This window comes from Typopeltis vanoorti, chromosome 1, assembly GCF_054136105.1.
Source record: "Typopeltis vanoorti isolate ZY-2024b chromosome 1, IOZ_Tvanoo_1.0, whole genome shotgun sequence".
In the NCBI taxonomy this organism is placed as follows: Eukaryota; Metazoa; Arthropoda; class Arachnida; order Uropygi; family Thelyphonidae; genus Typopeltis; species Typopeltis vanoorti.
In genome coordinates, this window is record NC_143549.1 from 18,814,414 (window position 1) to 18,837,334 (window position 22,921).

Consider the following 22,921-nt stretch of genomic DNA (forward strand, 5'->3'; position numbering starts at 1 on the left):
AAGGCATATGACAAGGTTCCAAGAGAAAAGCTATTTTGTATATAAAAGTTGTATGGGGTCGATGGAGCATTACGATGGTGGTATGAAAAGTTCTTGCGCCTCAACCATAGATGGCAACACTATCGGCAAGATTTTTTTTTCTAAGTTGGTACATCTGTCATAAGCATCCATGTGAAATTGTAAGTCATTCTATCAACTAGTTGTTTTATACAGCTATCTGAAGCAAAAGTGTTGTCTGTATGGTATCCCTTGAAATGGATAAAATTGAGTATTGTGTGGTTATAAAACTCTTTATTAAAGAAGGTTTAATGCCAAAAGAAATTCATTTGAAGTTCATAAACGTTTATGGATGCTCGTCTCCTTTGTTGTCGACAATTAAGAAAGAGGCTGCCAATTTTAAGCGTCACTGTACCAGCCTTGAAGATGATCCACGTGAAAGATGTCCAAAAAGTGTAACAACACCAGAAATCATTGATCAATTGCACAATATGGTATTGGATGACCGGAAAGTGAAAGTGCATGAAATTGCTGAGACTATAGGCATTTCAAAAGAAAACATGTATGATATATTTTACATGAAAAATTGCAAATGAAAAAGCATTGCACAAGATGGTTACAGCGCTCTTGCTCACAACAGATAAGAAATGCACTCACATGAAAATCTCTGAACAGTATTTGGAGTGTTTTAAGAAGAATAAAACTTATTTTATGCATCGATTTATTACTATGGGTGAGACTTGGATTCTCCGTTACACACCAGAATCCAAACAGCAGTCAAAACAGTGGACAGAAGCTGCATCAGCGCCAAAGAAGACAAAGTCAGTTTCATCAGCAGGAAAAGTCATGGCATCGGTGTTTGGGGATGCTAAAGGCATTTTGCTTATTAATTATCTTGAAATGGGTAAAACAATAACCGATGAATATTATTCTGATCTTTTAACCAGAAGAAAAAATTTGTGAGAATTTGTGAGAAAACCCGGTTTGCAGAATAAAAAAATCATCTTTCATCAGGACAATGCACCTGTCCACAAAGGAGTTTTGGCAATGGGAAAATTAAGGGATCTGCACTATGAATTGTTGGAACATCTCCACCCTGTTCCCCAAATTTGGCTCCCTCTGACTTCTATCTCTTCCCAAAACTGAAACTCTTCTTCACTAGTTAGCATTTTTTCTTTGAATCAAGAGGTGATTGCAGTTGTAGAGGTGTATTTTGCAAATCTTACTGAGAACCACTACAGGGACAGGATAAAGGCACTGGAGCATTGCTAGAATAAATGTATTAGTCTTAAGGGAGATTATATTGAAAAATAAAAAATAATTTTGATATTATAAATTTGTTTTTTCATTTTTACGCCGAGAACTTTTCAGACCATCCTCATATATCAAGCAATCCTTAGTCTTTATTTGAGTTGTAAGTCAGCAGTTAAAATTGAAGGAAGTGCAGGAAGATTTTTTTATGTTAAATCTGGTTTCAGACAAGGTTGTACATTATTTCATCTGTTATTTGTTATCTATATGAATCACATTATGAAGGAAAGTGGTATCAAACCTGATATCAAAATTGGAGATGTTAATCTCAGCTCTTTACTTTGTTCAGATGATTTTATACTTCTAAATAAATTTAGTACAAGTCTGCTAGATTCCCTGACTAAATTGAATAACTGTTGTAATAAATTTAATATGAAGGTCAGCAATAACAAGTCAAAGAAAATGAAAACAGTCAGAAGCAACGAAAATATCAACTGCATTGTGAATGGAGAACCTATAGAAGATGTAAAACATTTCTGCTACTTAGGCATGATTTTTAGTGAAGATGGTAAATTAAAAATGTAAATAGACAACAGAATCAAAAAGCTGGTATGGTCGGAAGTCAAGTAAATAAATTTGTATGGAATAAGAGAGAAATTAGTCAAATTTTCACGAAATTAGCTGTATACAAGACAGTTTGCAAACCAATTTTGGATCTGAAAGCTGGGTTAAAAATGAAACACTTGACCAAAGACCACAGATGGCATCAGTGGAAATATCATATTAAAAATGAGGATATTAGGAAAGAACTTAACATTGTTAGTATCCAAGAATGTGTTAGCAGAGATAATCTCAGGTGGTATGGTCACTTAAACAGAATGAGAAGAGGAAAGATTAGTAAAACAAATGTTCTCTGCTGGGTTGGCAGGAAAAAGACCCAGAGTAAGACCAAGATATAGGTGGATTGATACAGTAAAAAGTGCCTTAGAGGATTGAAATATAAGATCTGATAATGTTAGGTGCCTTGACATGTAACAGATTGATTTGGAGGAAAATTGTATGTAGGAAGTTAGTAATGATTTAAATTTTTCATGTAGTACTATCATATCCTATACACCCCTTGAGGGTACATATCAGGAATTTGAAGATGATGATGATAATGATAATGATCTGCCATTCTTCAAGAGAAATTTTGCATAAATAAGTAGAATATCTTTTTTGTTCTATTGATTTAGGATGCAGTTGATGTTTCTGATATTATTGCCTGTTTTCATTTTTTTCTGTTTTATTGCTAATTTTCATACCTAATTTATTACAGCAGTTATTCACACTTTCACTGCCAAGCTGCTCGGGTATAGTTTGTTACCGTACACCAAGCAATTTCACTTCTTCAAGGTCAGTATGGGTAATCTCGTTGCTGGCGGTAATCAACATACGAGTATATTCGTAGTTGGCTTGTGAAGCTCATATACCATCTACGAGTATACACACTTTTGCTGCTAGCTCCACAAGCCAGCATTTTCACTTCTTCAAGGTCAATTTGGGTAATCTTGTTGCCGGCAGTAAGTGGCATACGAGTATATTCATAACTGGCTTGTGAGACTCATATACCAACTACAAGTATACTCGTAGTTGGCAGTGAATGTGTTAAGAAGGCAATTCTAGATACTGCTACCAGATTTGTTTAAGAATATAACGTCCTGTTTATAAGGCAAAGACCTGAGATTAACATCTCCAATTGATATCAGGTTTAATACCACATTCTTTTTCTAATGTGATTCAAATATTTGGTGAATAGCAATGGAGATAATGTGCACCCATGTCTCACACCTGATTTAACATCAGGTCATTTTCCTGTCCTCCTGTAACCGTTTGCTCACTACTCAAATATCAACTATATTTTTCTCAATATAATGTCCCATTTGCACTGTATAACAATGTTTTGACGAACTTTTCTTTTATCACATTGTTATTATTATGTGTCAATTTTAAGGATTCCAAAGACTCCTTATCACAGGACACATTGCTTCACTACACCCAACTCGCTCCCCACCCCCCTCTTCTTAATCCTCAAACTAAACAATGGCACCACTTCTATCAAAACACAATACTCTTATTTCTCAACTGTTTGTTTTAAATGAAAACCTGATCCTGACTACACAACCTCCTGGCCTGTATACTAGCTTGTTCTTCTTCAAGCTTTCCTTCCACAGTTTTTCTTAGCCTTTCTCCACAATGTGAGGACCTGTTCATGGCGGAAGGGACTTATGAGTGATGATACTAGCCCTTTTCATTCTTCCTCTTTTATTTGCTTTTCTTTACATATTCTTCACTCTACTTTTCCTGAGTCTTTTTCCACTAGCCTATCTTCCAGACTACCATCACCTGCATCCATTACCTTGCTGCTGTGTTTCCCATGCAGTGCGACCCATGGACATCCGGAAAGGGAAATCCTGGTATTGTTGTAATACTTTGGCCTCTTCTTCGGTAAGACGGATGGTCCTGGATGGCCCAGCCAGGATCAAACAGCTAATGGACATGCCTACAAAGGTCAAGGGTGTTGCAATAAGTCTCCTTTCCTTTGGTCCAGGGTCAGAGCCTTGGGCACTGTCCCTCTACCAAAATGCTGTTACAGGGATGTATAGCATCCGGGTAACCTTAGCATTTTGTCCCAAGTGTAGTAGTCATTGTTTTCCTGATAGTGGGTATCCATGTGTGGCTCCATGGAGGGTGGGGAGCTCTGGTACTGAACCAAAAACCTCTCAAGCATCAACCTCTCTTCATCCTCAGTTGTTTCAAGGGCCCTAACAAAGTCCCAAGCAAGTAACAATATCATTGATACACCTTTTTATAACAGAAATAAGAAACAAAAAATGTGATACCAGTACAGATGTATTTGTTTTATCATTCGTGCAAAGTGGAAAGCCAACATGTAAAATGTCACCCTTCTTCATGCTACATTTTCGCAATGTTCTGGTGGAAACAACATGTCAACAGCAATCCAAAAAACTCAGAGTTACATCAATGAGTGGAATATCAATCTCAGTTACACTCCATAAAACACTCAATTCCTGTAAAGGACTGATCTCAGAATGGAATCTCCTAGAGCAGGTGGTGTCTTCAACACATGGAACATGGAGCTTTTTGCCATGGCCCTCCGGCCCTTTTGAAAAAATAACTAGTCGACATTAAAAATGTGATTAAATAAATAATAATTTCAATGAAGCCCACCGGCCACTAAGCTATACTGCGGTATTTAGAATTATAAGATGCTTTCCAGATTCACAAGGAACGCTGTGCATTTGATACTTTACATAAAATCATATAAAAATAAATATTAAATAGACATGCTTCTTCAGCCATCTACCAGTGACAAGCTGTACTTAAGTGCTAGTACTATCGTCGCAGGTAGATGGCTGAAGTAGTAGTTCGTTCAAGTGTGCTGTCTAGTGCCTTCCAGATACATCCCAAAGGTTCTCAATACTTTGTTATTTTCATATATATATATATACAAGAGGATCTCATCCACAGGCAGACAGTCGTGAACATTGTGATATTTGTGTATAAGTGCACGCAGGTTCGTCGTGTCAGCCATAGCCTATTGCGGTTTTATATTGCCAGACTTTTTTCATTAGTGTGAGACATATTCAGTGGATAATAACTGTTACATGCCCATTTTGGATCATTTTTTGGGTTCACCTTCCATCACTATGTCGTCTACGAGTAAAAAAGCTTAAATCAAGTGATTCTTGTCGGGTTTTTAATGAAAAGTGGACCAACCTGTGCTTTTTTGTGCCGATCGACAATAAGCCAGTGTGTTTAATTTGTTCTGAGTCAGTGTCAGTATCAAGACAATACAGTATAAATCGACACTATGAGAAAAAGCATGTGTCCAATTTCGATCACTTTCAAGGGCAGCTTCGTGTGGACAAAGTGAACTGTCTCCAAATTGAATTAAAATGACAGCATGGTACTTGAAAGTTTATTTTTCACTTGGTTAGAGTATAATAAAATTAGTTTAGTCCTTTATCCAAGTGTGAGCAAACAAAGTTTGCTCCTGAAAGTATCTTCAGGACTGGGGGTAAGGTGGTACAACTGTGAGCAAACAAAGTTTGCGCCTGAAAGTATCTTCAGGACTGGGGTAAGGTGGTACAGTTGTACCACCTTACCCCAGTCCTGAAGATACTTTCAGGCACAAACTTTGTTTTCTCACACTTGGATAAAGGACTAAACTAATTTTATTATAGACAGCATGGTACGTTTAAAAGGCAGAGGGAAGAGAGCGAAGCATATGTCAAAGTAAGTTATGTAATAGCTGAAAAAAATTGCTAAAAAATCAAAAGCCTTCTTGGACAGTGACTTCGTGAAAGGGTGTCTCATCGCTGCTGGGGAAATTCTGTGCCCAAATAATAAGGAAGTCTTTAAAAACCGAGTTTGTCTGGGATAACTGTAGCACGACGTGTCGAAGAACTTGCCAATGACATTGAAGGAACTTTAAAAAAATGGTCATCTGAATTTACGTCATATTCACTTGCTTTAGTGAGAGCACAGATGTGAAGGATAGAGCACAACTGGCTATCTTTGGCCATGGCATTGATCAACAATTCACTGTCACAGAAGAACTGCTAACACTCGTACCTATGAAGGGAATGACGAAAGGCACTGATATTCTTGAAGCCTCCAAGAAAATTCTCCAGCATTTCGACCTCAGCTTATCCAACCTTGAGGGTGTGGTTGATGGTGCCTCTGCTGTGGTGGGAAAGAACGAAGGGTTGTTGCGCTACTACAGAAAGAACCTGAACTAGAAGGAAAAGATTTCGTCCATTAGCAATGTTTAATCCACCAGGATAATTTGTGCTTGAAAACTATTGGATTTAAGAATGTCGTGAAAGTTATTGTGGCTGTCAACATTATTAGGGCAAGAGGATTGAATCTTCATCAATTCCATGAGTTTTTGACCTAAGAGTGTGAAGCAGATCATGGCGATGTGGTTTATTATAGTAATATGTTGGTTGAGCAGAGGGAAGGTTCTTAAAAGAGTCTTTGACTTAAGGAGCGAAATACAGCAGTTCATGCAAACCAAGGGGAATCTGATTGTGGAATTTAATGATCCAAAGTGAATGACAGGCTTTGCCTTTGTGACCGACATCTTTGCATATGAGTGACCTAAATACGCGGCTACACTCCAAAGACCAAATGGTGCACGCTTTGTTTGATCACATTAAAGCTTTTGTGAACAAGCTCAAACTTTGGGAGGCACAACTCACAAAAAAAATCTTAACTCATTTTCAGCTTCTCGCTAAGTCTAACTGTTCGTCTCTTGATGAATACGCTACAAAATTAGCCGTGTTGCGAAGCGAGTTCGAAGAGAGATTTAGTGATTTTCATAACCAACAGTCTACTTTAGATTTATTTTCAATGCCATTCAGTGTTAATGCTGCCGAAATGCCAGGCTTAGTACAAATGGAGCTGCTTGAACTCCAAAACAACTCTTCTTTGAGAGAAAAATTATTCAATGTGCCCTTGCTTGCATTTTACAAAGACTGCATTTCTGAGGATGCATTCCCTAATCTTCTTCAGCATGTTTAAAAATGTGTGGTTTGTTAGGAAGCACATACTTATATGAGCATTTCCTCTCCAGAACGAAGCATGTGAAGTCCAAGACAAGAACGCAGATTACAGACTAACATCTTGAGAATACTCTGTGCATAGCGACTTACAACATTGATGCGAACATCGACAAGCTGGTCAAGAAAAAACATTGCCAAGTTGCCCATTGACATTGTAAAAAATGAATGTTTTCTTCATTAAATTATCTTTTATCGAGCATTGATTGTATTTACTTATCATGAACCCGACTCTTACCTACACTCTTAAAGCTGAGTTTGTTTATTTTTTATAGGATTTTATGTAAAGTATCAAATGCACAGCATTCCTTGTGAATCTGGAAAGCATCTTACAATTCTAAATACTGCAGTATAGCTTAGTGGCCCGCGGGCTTCATTGAAATTTTTAATGCGGCCTGCACTGTCTGAAAGGTTGAAGACTCCTGTCCTAGAGGTTCCTGATGAGATGAGATGTTCAGAGCTCAAAGATCAGTGGGTGACATGTCTAAGATGCATCCTGATCTGTAGGGATGGTCACCTGGTTCCAACCAGAAAAAATATCATTTTTAACATCGATACTACTAATTCTTCAAGTGTATGTCAGTTGTCCTGTTAGACTATACATTCTTATCCACTTAAATGCTTCAAATGCCAGAAATACGGACAAGCCCAAACTGCCCGTCATGGCTCTGCCCGATGTAGTAGTAAAGAGTACAATAACCAGTCTTGCTCTCCCAATAAAATTAAATGTGTAAACTCTCAGGGAGATCATCCAGCGTACTCCCTTGAATGTCAGAAGTAGAAAGATGAGAAAATATTACTATAATAAAAACAGAACAAAATGTATTATATCAGGAGGCAAAATGAAAGTTAGTCACCACCACCATACATGCTCTGAGATCCTCTTATGCTTAGAAAATAATGATTTAAAAAAGGCCAATAGCAACTCAAACTCATGTCTATTCCACTATTTGATAATTTGGCCATACCAGAACTTTATGATCATGGCTATGTTTCTTTGTTGAATGCATCATTTTTGCAATATATGATCTCATTCTAGAAATGGTTCCATTGCATGAGAACTCACTTGTGAAAAGAATTATGGCAAAGTATTGATGCTTATGGATGCTGCCCTATCCACTGAAAGTAACCCAATGATCCTGAATACACTGGAAGATGTATTGCATTTTTTTTTCCCACTTGGTTAGAAAATAATAAATTTAGTTTGATCCTTTATCTAAGTGTAAGCAAACAAAGTTTGGGACTGAAGTATCTTCAGGATTGAGGCAACTCGTGGTAAAGGTGGACTAAGCCCTCATGGCTTGTCTTAGTATCTCCCATAATGCAAAGCACATCTCCTTGCGGACATATATAATGCTATGCATTAAGGGAAGGGCCACTACCTAGACCGGTAGTAGTGGCCCTTCGACCTTTATTGAGGTCTCGTCAGTGGGAGCCAGACCGAGAGGTGGTGATACTAAGCTGAAAGTAATTTTTGCCTCAGTCCCGAAGATACTTCAGGTGTAAACTTTGTTTGCTTGCACTTGGATAAAGGATTAAACTAAATTTATTATAGTCTGACCAAGTGGGAAAAAAAAACTTCCAACTTCTTTCTCTAAATCCAGAGTAATTTAATAATAATATAGTTGCCAAAAGGGAGATACCTTTTGGCAACTCATATAGGTAAATATGACTTCTCCATTACTTCTTCCTTAGTATCACCGCCTCTGGGTCTGGCTCCCAATGACGAGACCTCAATAAAGGTCCAAACAAGTGATGAGAGCTTAGTCCACTCCACCTTTACCATGAATTGCCTCAGTCCTGAAGATACTTCAGGTGCAAACTTTGTTTGCTTACACTTGGGTAAAGGATTAAACTAAATTTATTATAGTCTAACCAAGTGGAAAGAAACTTCCAACATCTTTCTCTAATCCAGAGTAATTTAATAATAAGGTGAGACACCTTTTGGCAACTTGTATAGGTAAATATGACTTCTCTATTACTTCCACCTTAGTATCACCACCTTTGGGTCTGGCTCCCACTGATGAGACCTCAATGAAGGTCGAAACAACAAAGGTCCAAACAAGTGATGAGAGCTTAGCCCACCTTTACCATGAGTTGCCTCAGTCCTGAAGATACTTCAGGTGCAAACTTTGTTTGCTTACACTTGGGTAAAGGATTAAACTAAATTTATTATAGTTTAACCAAGTGGGAAAAAACTTCCAAAGTCTTTCACTAATCCAGACTAATTTAATAATAAGGGGAGACACCTTAGTATCACCACCTGTGGGTCTGGTTCGCACTGACGAGACCTCAATAAAGATCGAAACCAGTTTGCGTAATATCCCTTCCTTTAATGCATAGCATCATACATGTCTGCAAGGAGATGCGCTTTGCATTATCGGAGATTCTAAGACAAGTGGTGAGAGCTTAGTCCACCTTTCCCATTAGTTGCCTCAGTCCTGAAGATACTTCAGGTGCAAACTTCGTTTGCATACACTTGGATAAAGCGTTAGACTAAATTTATTATGTACTGCATATGTTTCCAGAGGAAGAGATGAACACTGGTTGTCCATACTTCCCAAAATCTAATGAGAAATATAAACCTGACAAGGTCAACCCTCAACCTTTCAGAAATTATATAATGTTAAAGATACCAAACAATTTTAAACCTGGTTTTACTCCATTTTTTCCAAGTAAGCAAACAGACAAAATGTCAAGTTTGCGCCTGCAATATATGCAAGACTAGCTGATCCCACAGGTAGTGCAAGACCAAGGCAACTCGTGGTAGAGGTGGAGCAAGCTCTGATCACTAATCTTAATATTTACCCTTAATGCCAAAACACATCTCCAAGAAGGGGATGTATGATGTTTTGTATTAAAGGCAAGGGGCCACTACCCAGACCGGTTTCGACCTTTATTGAGGTCTCATCAGTGGGGAGCCAGGCTGGAAATACCAAGATTTAGTAATGCAGAGCTGTAATTCCAGCCTGGCTCCCCACTGATGAGACCTCAATAAAGGTCGAAACCGGTCTGGGTAGTGGCCCCTTGCCTTTAATACAAAACATCATACATCCCCTTCTTGGAGATGTGTTTTGGCATTAAGGGTAAATATTAAGATTAGTGATCAGAGTTTGCTCCACCTCTACCATGAGTTGCCTTGGTCTTGCACTACCTGTGGGATCAGCTAGCCTTGCATATATTGCAGGTGCAAACTTGACATTTTGTCTGTTTGCTTACTTGGAAAAAATGGAGTAAAACCAGGTTTAAAATTGCTTGGTATCTTTAACATAACTATACCCAAGTTAAAAATACTTTCTACAGAAATTATATAAGTATGCAAAGCCAAAATTATACAAAAATTTTGCAATTAAATTTTCATGAGATTCACCACAATATTGATAATATCCAGTAACTGCTGCAGAAACACAAACCTCTTTGTTTTTATCTAATGGAAACATATTTAAAACAGTGATGACCATACCTTCAGGAATATCACTTTTGCACACAATGACAGAACTGGAGATGGTTCTGCTCATTGGGGAGTACCTATTCTCATGGGTAGTCATAATTCAGTTCATCATGTTCAGTTTTGAAAAAAATTATAACACTGTAGGAAAACTCGTATTAAAATCTTTATTAGCTCAGAATTTCTTACTTCCTGACAATATAATCAGGATATGAATTAGTGTTCATTCACTTTTGCTCGCTGGTGTGTGATATGCTCCCTGCCCCTCCCCCACCTTATTAGGGATTTCACATCATACAGTATATCACAGATCACAGTAGCACATCACACAACATATTGCAACTGATTTATATCCTGCTAGAATTTTGTTAAAGATGGTTGGTGTTGCCCATGTACACAATCATTTTTGCTGTCCTCCATCAGTCTAGTGTATAAAATTAAAATTTCTTGCTAGCCATGAAAGGCTTTTATTAACTTGTTTTGTATCCTGTGCACTCTGGTTAATTCTCACCTACCTCTAACTTGTAACAATTAAAAGAATAAACTAGTCGGCAAAAAATACTTTTGTTTTAATTTGTAATAATTTAAATTTTGTGCTTGATTTGCTTCACTTTGATAACGTATAAATAAATCATTTTTATTTGAATAAAATGAAAAACTAGGTTGCTTTATAATTTCTTTAATGGACAAGTTTAAAATTTATAAAAAAAATTATCCTGCACCTGATTTTTTATTTATTTTTTTATTATTTTTTATAAGGATTTTTTTGAAATTCAGCAAGAATTTTCTTGATCCACTAGAAGACCTAGCAACTGTAGCTATTCCACAGATAGTCGAGGATGAGAGCAAAGATGCAACTTCCTCCACTTTTCCTAGTCTTAACAAGTAACTGGAACTTCTTTTTATGCAAACCATTTTATTTATTTATTGTTTATTATGAATGCATGGAAAATATTGCAGGAGTTCCACTAGCACATGGAAGTTTGTTGTCACAATGTAAATGGGGAAAATTATATATTTCAACTTAATAAAACATGAAAACAAGAAAGATATTAAAATGGAGGATATTATGGATCCAGTCATATTTTATAGCCAATTATTTTTAAAACTTTAAGTTACTAAAATTTACCAGAGAGAGAGCTTATGAGAATAGAAACCTTTGCCATCAGAGTGACCTTGATTTGCATGCTCTACCCAAAATTGATAGCTAGATCCCTCAATTCTCCATTTCAATAAGAGATATTTCATTTTATACCTAGCACCATTTTTGTAAAATTTAGTTTATAAAATGATTTTAACTGAGTGTGCATGCCTTATTTGGTGTGAGCTAATTGATTCCTTGTTGCATTAAGAGAGTATAAATGAGGTGATTGAAAGTAGCAGTAAGATAGCATATGTGAAAGTTGCAGTGGTGGAAGTTTCAGGAGAACATAGAAGATCTGAATAAAGAAATAACTAGTAGTCCTTCACTGGACAAAGTGAGAGATTGAAAAGCTGTGGAAACAGCAAGAGATCAGTAATAAATGCTACAAAACTTGTTTTCCTAGTTCAAAAATTAATATGAGACAGAGCATAGCTGTCTGCTAAATCTACTAACTTTTTCTAATAAGGTGACAATTGAATTGGATAAAGGGAATAGCCATACAATGATACTGCTGGATTTTGATAGGTGTTTGACAGGATACCACATGGAACTCTGTTATGAAAACTGCAACAAATGGGAATGGATACGAAATTGGTAATATGGATAAAAAGGGTGGATAGATATCAAAAAGTAGTATATGGAAGAGCAGAATCCAGGAGGCAAGCTAGTGGTGTGTTGGAGGACACTGATTGGACCAATGCTGTTTAATTTGTATATAAAATGATATGAGAAATAATTTGGAATGAGATATTCACTTGTTTGTTAAGGATGCAAAGTTTAGTTGGACGATGTAGAAAGCTAGCAGGATGATTTAAATAGGCTAACGGCAAAACATAATGGATGTTAGTATAAAGTGGAAAAGTATTAAGTTATGCATTTCCTGATACAAAGATTACAAGTTGTGTACCACATTGAGGGAACAGGAATTAATGAAGCCAGGGATTTGGGATAGTAGTAGTAGAGAGAGTTGATGGTTAGAGGGCATATTGCTAAAGTATCGAGGATGGTTTACAAATCCAGGTTTACTGGATTTCTTGGTTATTGAAGAACATACTATCAAGAAGAGATAATGGAGTTATTATTCCTCTTTATAAAGCCTTGATATTATTATTATTATTATTATTCAGGCCTCCATGGAGTCAAGAGACTCATCATGGGAGGTCCTTCTTAGGAAACATAAAGTCTGTCATATCACTCCATGGTTCAACCACCCTCCATGCAAAGAAACCACTCTTACTCACAGCTCCCTTTCATAACTTCCAGGGATGGCCCTTGTCATTGCTCCTTCCTGCTGTTCCACCAAGCGAAAGAATTCCCTAATGTCCACCCTCTAACTGCCTCTCAACAGTTTAAGTCACGATCATATCACTTCTCCTCCTTCTATCCACCTAACTCCGCAGTCCACATTCCCTCAGCCAATCCTCATAACTGATATTGAACAGTCCTAAAACCATCTTTGTTATCTGCCTCTGTATCCTTTCAATAGTTAATTTATCCCCTTTAAATCCTTGGGACCAAATTTGAGAACAATAGTCTGAGTGTGGTCTGTGGATCTGGAATGATAACTCTTATCTCTGCAGGTCAGCATCCTTCTCAGTATTGCAGCAGTCCTGTGGGTTACCTTCACCACCTTTGCAATATACTCCCTGAATTTCAGTTTTCTATCGATCATCACCCTCAGATCTCCTGTCTCTACTTCCTCCAGTACTTCTCTTCCAATGAAGTATGCAGCCTCTCATCGATGGATCCCAAACTTCAGGACTTTACATTTTGTTGTGTTAAATCGACACCTCTATTCATTTGCCCATCTGTCTAGTTTATTCAAATCCTCTTGCCGAGCTGCCACATCTGCACTATTACTGATAACCCTTCCCAGTTTCACATCATCCACAATAACTGAATATCCCCTTGTTTGGAAAAATGTGTGGAAATATGAATCATCGAGACCAAAGAGAGGAATGCATGGTGGATGAAGGTGAAGGAAATAGTAAAGGAATAGTGGAAATGTAGTTTGAAGAAAAATAATGAGAGAAGTGAAGGTGAAGATGGCTGTAATGAGAGAAAGCAATCTTTTATAGCATTAGCTGCTAGATAAGCATCTGGTGAGTAGCTATAGAAGATTAAGATATATGACTAAGAGAGGAGCATAAGAAGATGATAGAATATATCATTTCATGATTATAATTGTGTGTGTGTGTGTGATGAAATCTTGTTTTCTTGTGCTACAACTGAAGATGTTAATGACATATTTTCTGTCATTTTCTGTATTTAACTGGGTAATAGATATGGAATATTAGAAGGTGTGAAAGTAAGTGTGTGTGTGTGTGTGTTATTGGAAGAAGTGAAACAAAGGAGAGAGGGTGGGGAAGGAAGGAGAGTAAAGTTCACATGACTTTTGCTTAAAGTATGGTTAGAATAAGAACAGATTAAGAAGAAGAACTAAGTTTGAAAATGGTCATTGCATGAGAGGAATGGTGTGCAATTTTTAGATTATATGAAGTATTCTTGATACTTGAGCATTTTTATATAGAAAAACCAGTTCATTGGAGTATTCCACTTATTAATATTACTTTTCCTGAACTCCACTTAACTGTGCAATATACCCTGCATCCTTCAATCTTTTAATGATCTATTCCCACACAGAGCCATCCCTACTATGTTCCAGAGTGGAATGTAGCAATAATGGCCTATTGCCCTATCCTAACAATTTTACTCGTCTAGAGAAAACAGCCTATCCAAATGCTTGTATTGTTTCATGTTCAAATGCGATTCACCTCTTGTATAAAGCTCCCTTCTGTTCTCAAATGCACTTTATGCATTCATTCTTTTCATTTCATCTATTTTCTTGTCTCTTGCTGCTCTCTCTCTCATTAACAGGAACTGTTCCCATCCTTGTCTCTCTATTCTCCCTGAAAACACAATCCTTGCATTACTTTAAGAGACTATACTAAAGAACTGACTGTGTTGTTTCCTTGACTATTTTATGAAAGTCTTTCAACTCAGCAAGTATGTAAGGTTTTTTTCCCCTACTTGGTTAGACTATGATAAATTTAGTTTAATCTTTTATCCAAGTGTAAGCAAACAAAGTTTGCTCCTGAGGTATCTTCAGGACTGAGGCAACTCGTGGTAAAAGTGGACTAAGCTCTCATCACTTGTCTTAGTATCCCCCATAATGCAATGTACATCTCCTTGCGGACATGTATAATGCTATACATTAAGGGAAGGGCCACTACTTAGACCAGTTTCGACCTTTATTGCGGTCTCGTCATTGGGAGCCAGATCCACGAGTTGCCTCAGTCCTGAAGATACTTCATGCACAAACTTTGTTTGTTTACACTGGAATATAGGATTAAACTAAGTTTTTTATAGACTAACCAAGTGGGAAAAAAAAAGAACAACTTCTTTCTCTAAATTCAGAGTAAATTAATAATAAAGTGGGACACCTTTTGGCAAATCGTATAGGTAAATATGACTTCTCCATTACATCCACCTTAGTATCACCACCTCTGGGTCTGGCTCCCACTGACGAGACCTCAATAAAGGTCAAAACCGGTAATGGCCCTTCCCTTAATGCAAAGCATTATACATGTCCACAAGGAGATGTGCTTTGTATTATGGGAGATACTAAGACAAGTGATGACAGCTTATTCCACCTTTACGACGAGTTGCCTCAGTAGTGAAGGTACTTCAGGTGCAAACTTTGTTTGCTTACACTTGGATAAAGGATTAAACTAAATTTATTAAAGTTTGTAAGGACCTCATCATACCATTGTATAAATGGTGATGGAACTGGGGCATGATTTTGGGGGAAAATTGGTGAGACCTTATATACAGAAGTGGGCAGTGAGAATAATATATTTTTCATGAAGGTCAGCGTAGACTTGTTAATGGACAGTGCCTCCCCCCCCCCTTTTTTTTTTCCCCAGCTCCCATGCATGAGAGAGTATTTTGTCAACTTATAATACATTTGTACTGTGTGTGTCGGCAAGAGATTTTTTTTCAATTTTTAATTTTATGTATATTTTTTCATTTTGTACTTAATCAGGATTTCTGTGCTAGCATCTAGTCACCTGGATTTCCAGGAGTGAGGGATGACGTAACTTTGGAAGCTGGTATAGTTTCAAATTATTATTATTATTATTTGACACCTACAGGGAGTCCAAGACTCATTGAGGGAGGGCACCTACTCTACAGCTCTGTCTCCACCACTCAATCCACCAACTGACTGCAACTACACCACCACTACTAGTCTTTCCACATACAATCACAAACATCCATGCAAAGGTGGGATTCGAACCTGCAGCCTTTCGGCTGGAGAGCGGATACACTGACCACTTTGGCCAGCCATGCCGGTTGGCCAAATAACAAAAATGATATTTAGACTGACTGTTGATGGTATAATGAGATTTCATGCCTGTGGTAGCGTTGCCCAGTTAAACAATACCCATACTACTGGAATAAACAGAATCGATGATATGGACTATCAACACAAGGAATATCAATGAAAGAAAATGAAACTTGCAGAAGAACTGGAAAACTCATGTGGACATGACTGCTTTTACTGAGACAAGGAAGATTAAAACAGGTGAATCCTACTAAATAATAAATATATTCAATGGTATATTAAGTCAGTGATAATCAAGGAAAGAAAGGAGTAGCAGGAACATTCAAAACCAAACATTAAGATAAACTTCTTGGTTAGAAGACAATTTTAAGTAGAGTTATGTGGGCAAAGTTCAAAATGGGGAAAATGAAGAATGAAACTTGTTTTTACCTATGGTGTCACAGAAGGTTCTACTAAGGAAACAGTGGAGAAATTTTTTCAGTCATTAAAGCAGGCAACTAACATGAAGAAAATGGAAAATTTGGTCCTTGTTGGAGATCGAAACAGCAGAGTACGAAATTAATCCCATATAGAAACATTTTGGGAAAATTTGTAGAAGGCAAGATTAATAATGATAAGTATTGCTGAATTTCTGCATAGCATATGGACTGGTCATTACTGACACTATGCTCTATCATAAAGATGTACAGAAGTTCATGTAGAGAGGACTCAAGAAATAAGAAAATTGTCATTGACTATATCATTGTCGATAGTGGACCTATTGCTAGTTCAGGATACAAGTGTACAGAGGATTTGAAATTGGAAGTAACCATTTAGTTTTAAGTAGGATAAAATTGACGATCACACTGAAAAGAATAGAGTTTTTTTTTAAAAAATTATAGTTGAGCACTTTTTACTGGTGAACTGTATACTCAACTATAAAAACACTATTCAATAAAAAATGAAACAGCTCAAAAACCAAAACCAAACTTTATCAAGTTAGTGGCAGCTGAGGTGAGTCTCTACTGAGACTAGAGGCTTGTGGTGAAGTTGGTTGTAAGGATAGCAAAAAAAAAAAAAAATACCATGGTAGACACAAGTTATTGAAGCAGTCCTGGAAAAGAATTAAGCATACTGAAAGTTTCTAGTAAATAAGTCAGCAAATGCACTAAAAGAATATAGAGAAACATGTAATAGAGCTAAGGTACATGTAAAAACAACTAAACAAAATTTTGGGATCACTTCAGTGAAAATATAGAAGATAATTATCAAGGGTGACAAAATGTTGCAGTGGCTATTGAATGAATAAAACTCTTGATCAAACACTAAAGACCACAGATATGAGAGTCCTGAGAAAAAGTGAGGGACTGAACAGATGGCATCAATGGCAGTATCATTTTAAAAACAAGGATATTAACCCTTTCTGACTGAATTTTTTTTTTTTTTCAAGTGAAAAAAATTTTTCTTTCTATTTCTTTTGTCTGTAGGTCTAAAAAAACAAGTATCAAGTATTTTGATGAAAAATACATATAGGAATTCTGACCACCTGATTTCATATGGAATCATTATATTCTGGTAGCAGATATTCAACTTCTATAATTCAATATATGCATATTATTCTACTGAGTCATAAAAACCGATATTGGTAAGATTTATACGTATAATACATACCTGTTATTATATTAAAGAAATGCAACAACGACGTACGATACCAATTGGAATCATTCGCCACGTAATATGGGCTAAGAAAGCCAAGACAATTAGTGATTCCAATTGGAATCACTAGGGCAGAAATGCTTAAGAAAGAACTTGACATTGTTAACATAAAGGAATGTGTTAGCAGACATAATCTCAAATGGTATGGCCAATTAAACAGAATGGGTGAGAAAAGAGTAGCTAAACAAATTTTCTTTGAATAATAAATAAAGAGACCCAGAGGAAGACTGAGAGGTAAGTGGATTGATATTAAAAAGTGCCATAGAAGACAGAAATATAAGATCTGATAATATTGGAATGTTGACAGGTAATAACAGGCTGATCTCAAAGAAAGTTTGTAACAATGTAACTTTTAATGTAGTACTATCATAAGATCCTTTACACTTCCTGAGAGTGTATATGAGGAATTTGATGATGATCATTATGATTACTTAAACTTATGTGAAATAAATTTATTAACTGTAAAATTTTCCTAAGTACATAAGTTTAAGTCATTTTAAGTACATCGAAAAGCTCCATGTTTTAATCTCTAGAGTAGGGTCTCCAGACTAAGTAAAAAAATAGTGAAAAATACACAATTTTTCTAACAGAAAAATTTGTGAAAGAGAAACTTCGAGATGAACAAGTAAGTTCAGGCTATATATATATATATATATATATATTGTTAACATCATATTTTCACATTACTTGAAATGTTCAGAAATTATAGGAATATAACAAGGATCTATGCATAAGTTTTGTAGATCTGGAAAATTCATACAACAAAGTGTCAAAAGAAGAGCTTTTCAAGATGCTGCCATTATGGGATGTAAAAGGAACAGTTTGCAGAGCGATATATGTTTATATTTAAGTTATACACCCTCTGACCAAAAAGAAATCGAACTTTTCAAAAATGGAAGAAACTAGTGGCACCACCAGTTGTATCTTTTTGTTGTTGAAAGCGGCAACCTTCATTAGTGTTGTGTCAACTGTTTATGACATTTATTTCATTAGAAGCTGAGCTATAGTACCAAGAGTGACCGTGTGTTTTGATGAATGGTCGGAAAACGAGTTTCAAACAGAGAGCTGCAGTTGACTTTTGTGTTAAACTTGGTAAAGGTTTTACCAAGACGCATCAAATGCTTCAGTAAGCATACGGTGATGAATGCTTATCCCATACTCAAGTTTACGAGTGGTTTAAGCAATTTCAAAGTAGAGATGCTTGACAGATTTCAGGATCTAACACGAAAAGCCAGTGTTAGATCCTGAATGAAAGAATCTTGCAAATAAATCATTCATTCAGAATCTAACATACTAAACTACACAGACAAAGAGAAATACCTGCACATCAGCTGAGATTAAAGTGAAACCTCTTCACATATGTATAAAATTGCATTAATTTTATGTACCATGTATTTTAATCTATTGTGATTATACTAAGATCGAATTAGAGAATGTCTTAAAAGAGGAATTTGTTTATATTATTTAAGCCTCACTTTAGCTGTATAGAATGATTGTTAGTCACCAGATAGAAATTAAGTAACAATTCTTAGAAGGTATACAACTACATGTGTCCAGCGTAGCGCCGGCAGCAGTAGCTTACACGGAACATACGTCAACGTGAATTCTGTGAATACAAGAGCATAACAGCAAAGGGGAGAAAAGATATAGGTCGTGTGCAAAAGGGGACTCTGTGAAAGAATGCGCTCTAACGAAGAATATAAGGGAATGAGCGCCGTATCAGCTCTGTCTTATCTTATCATTTTCCTGGTTCGGAAGTTAGCTGGTGGTTCGAGTGAGGGGGATGAAGCATCAGTGCTATGATGTCAGACAATGAGTTTTCCTGAGAATGCTGTAGGATTCCACATAGAGCTGAAGAATTTTTTGAGCCCTAGCAGAATCGAGCCCTCGCCGAGAAGTCCTATCAAGAGGAATAGAGATGTTTCCTGAGACGCAAGAAAATCGAGTCCCCTGATCGACAGTAATTATGAAGATGGCATAGCATCTATGCTGCCATAAGGCCAGCCAATAAACAAGAGGTGACTAGACGTATACATAGTGCTGAGAGATGTGAGGAAAAAATTCGGTAAAGTAGAATTACTCTAATTTGTGTTTAGAATTCCTAAGAAGAGAGAAAATTATATGTGAATGTAAATTATGAACATTATTCTAAAGAACTTTAGAATAATGTTCATAATTTTAATAATGTTCATAACTTTGTGGACAGACTCTAATTAGATAGTCAACCTCCTTCTGAGAATAAGAATTGTTTGGAAGAAGTCTTTTCTGTTGCATGTGATTGAATTAACTTAATGAGATTAGGATTTGGATTTTTTAGTAACTGAGTAATATTAGAATGTTTGTTTATATTATCTTATGAATAGCTTGCAGAAGAGAATTTTAGCGTAACATCATATCATTTGCAATCTATCCCAGTTTTCAATTACTGTGTTTTACGATGCTTTATAACCTTTGATTTAATTTAGAGTATGTTAATCTCTTAACTCAAGTTTCCTTATTTAGTATTGAGTCAAATTGAATGTATGAATTTTTTTAGTGTATTTTGATTTGATATTCCAATAAACATATTTTATTTACCTAAACCTGAGTCATGCCTGACTGCGATTCTGATTTACCATTTATTAAAATAGAACTTATTTTGGCGGGAAGGAATTAGAATGTGTATATAATTATAGATTTAGGTCACGGCTGCAATCTGAATCTATATGGCCGTGTTAAAGTAAGATATTGTGTAAGAACGACTCTGAATCTAGTATTGTCTCCCTGAGCAAGGATCTTTTCTGCTATAGGATACTGGCTGACGCAGCATAATATAAATTTCCAGTATCCGAAGAGGAAACAACCCCCAAATGTAAGCATATTAGGCCCGGTGTCTGACAAAGTAAAATAGCAATTGAAAGATAGAACACGAAGATATAAATCAGTAAAATATAGAGAAAGTAACAACATAACACCAGGCCATCCAAAAACTGGACTGAGCGTAGTTAACATCCAAAAAGGATTTCATCAAAGAAAACCCGAAATTGTCAGTGAGATTGATTGAAGATGAATTGGGGATTCCAAAATCAACTGTGCACAACATTATGACCCAGAGTTTGGACTTTCATAAATTGAATTCGCAATTTGTTCCCCACAAGTTGACGACGACCAAAAAATGTATCGAATTGAACACTGCAAGGACCAATTAGCAAGGCTGGTCACTTTTGCATGATAATGCACGATCTCATCATTCGAACATTGTGAGACAGTTTTTGAGCAAAAACCAAGCTTGTGTGTTGGATCACTCACCGTAGTATCTGATTTAGCACCCTGTGACTTCTTTCTCTTCCCTCGACTTCATTTGCCGATGAAAGGAAAGCGATACAACACCATTGAAAATATTCAGGCAGCAGTAACCACGACCCTCAACAGTATCCCAAAAACCGATATAAAAAAACTCATTTAACGAATGAATTGACCATGCAAAATTCTGTATCGAAGCTGGGGGAGAGTATATTGATTGAAATAAATGATTTAAATAATTATAATTGGCCTGTGTTTTATTTTCTATCAAAGTTTGATTTCTTTTTGGACAGAGGATGTAATACAGTAACTTGAATTGAAGGAAATACAGAAAGATGGTTTGATGTAAAATTGTTGCATACTATCTGCACATGTTCATCATTTATATGGATTACATTATGAAAGGAAGTGCCATTAAACCTGATATTCAAGTTGGAGATATCAGACTGAGGTCAGTGGTAGTATTAGGAAGGAACTGACATTCAGGAATGTGTAAGTAAAGCTAACTAAAGTGGTATAACAGAATAGAAGAGGAAAGGATACCAAAAGTTGCATTGGTGCTAAGATGATAGCAAAAAGAATGCGACTCAGATCACTATCTAGGTGGATCGAATCAATCAGAAGTGCCATAGAAGGCCAGAATATTAGATATGACAGTAATGAAATAGTCATGAAAAGTTACAGACTAATTTGAGGGAAAATTATAGATATTAGATTAGTAATAATAATCACAGTATTTTCATAGTATCCTGAAACCATTTATTCCCAACCTGGGGGTATACATATCCCCAGGGTATGAACCAGGGCATTTAGGGATATGCAAAAAATATTGATGGGAAAAGGCACATATGTCAACAGTGTAAGACACGTTACAAGTTAAAAGTTGGGAAATTAGTTGAATATTAGGATGAGTGGTGGAGCAGGTTTCCTTCATTATTTAACCTTGGAAAAGCCCCGTTCTCTCACTTTGTTATTTTGGTGTATTTATTTGTGTATTATCAGATATTAATCAGTGATTGAAAACTGCATATTAAAAAAGGTGAAACATAATATGGATAGTGACCAATCACCAAGAATTTCTCAGGACACATCTAACACTTTAGTACAAAACAGTGAGAAGGCACAATCTTCAGTTCTTCGAACAGATAAAAAGAGAAAATACTTTAATGAATACATGAAGCATGGATTTTCATATATAGGAGATGAGGACTGTCCTAAGCCCCACTGTGTAGTTGTAGTGTGTGTGAGGAAGTATTCCATCTCTCCCAAGAAAATTAGAATTTTTAGTTGCCGAAACGTATAAGTGGATTTCACATTATTCTTCAAGACAAGCAGCATACAAAGAGCTGTAACAAACTATCAAAGAAAATGATGCTCCTGTGAAAATTGTAAGCAATTGTGCAACAAGGTGGCTCTCCATTGAACCTGCAGCAGACAGAATTCTCAGCCAGTGGTTGGAATTAAAAACTCACTTCGAAGTTGTGAGTGTGACTGAGAAATGTTACAAAGCTCAAATTTTGTAGGAGATGTACAAAGATGAAAGGAATCTGTTGTACTTTTTATTTTTGCATCCTGTTCTAGTTTCAAGTTTAACAAAATTTTCGAATCTAACAGTGCGGATAAGATGAGATTATTTGAAGACCTTTCTCGTTTGATTCGCTCTATTGCTAATATGTTAGTGCTACCATCTTCCACAGTCGACCCTCTAGAGCAGGGGTTCCCAACCCTATGCCCGCAGGCACCATGGCGCCTGTTGACCAATTTGTGTGTGCCCGCCACTGTTCAACCATGTGCCGTATAGTTTGAAATAATCACGCAACAATTCATGGCATGCTATGTGATGCATGAGTAATGACACATGACGAGTATTAAACGCATACAATGTAAAGTAGACGTGCATTCGAAGTTGTTATTCCAGTTTAAGAACTGGAATATCATCATATTCTCCTAATTATGAAGCACTGACCAATGAAATGCAATGCCAAAGATCACACTAACTTACATATATATATTTAAATTTTTATATAATGTAAACTTTTAAGTGATAAAACATTTGATTATAATGTAAACTTTGTATGTATTCATTTAACAAACGAATTCAAAAAATTTGCTTGAAAAAATAGATTGCCCGT

The 22,921-nt window shown here is 36.4% G+C and overlaps 1 protein-coding gene across 5 annotated transcripts in view; it reads left to right on the forward strand.

Moving 5' to 3' along the window:
• Fancd2 (Fanconi anemia complementation group D2) overlaps positions 1-22,921 on the forward strand; it is an 883,021-nt gene that overhangs the window by 720,518 nt on the left and 139,582 nt on the right. For 4 of the 5 annotated variants that reach the window (XM_090413132.1, XM_090413216.1, XM_090413374.1 and 1 more), the window contains one exon: positions 11,083-11,208. The exons of the other annotated variant lie outside the window; for it this stretch is intronic. In XM_090413132.1, the coding sequence (XP_090269258.1) occupies positions 11,083-11,208 (126 nt within the window). The remainder of the gene's footprint in view (positions 1-11,082; positions 11,209-22,921) is intronic. 5 annotated transcript variants of the gene reach the window in all.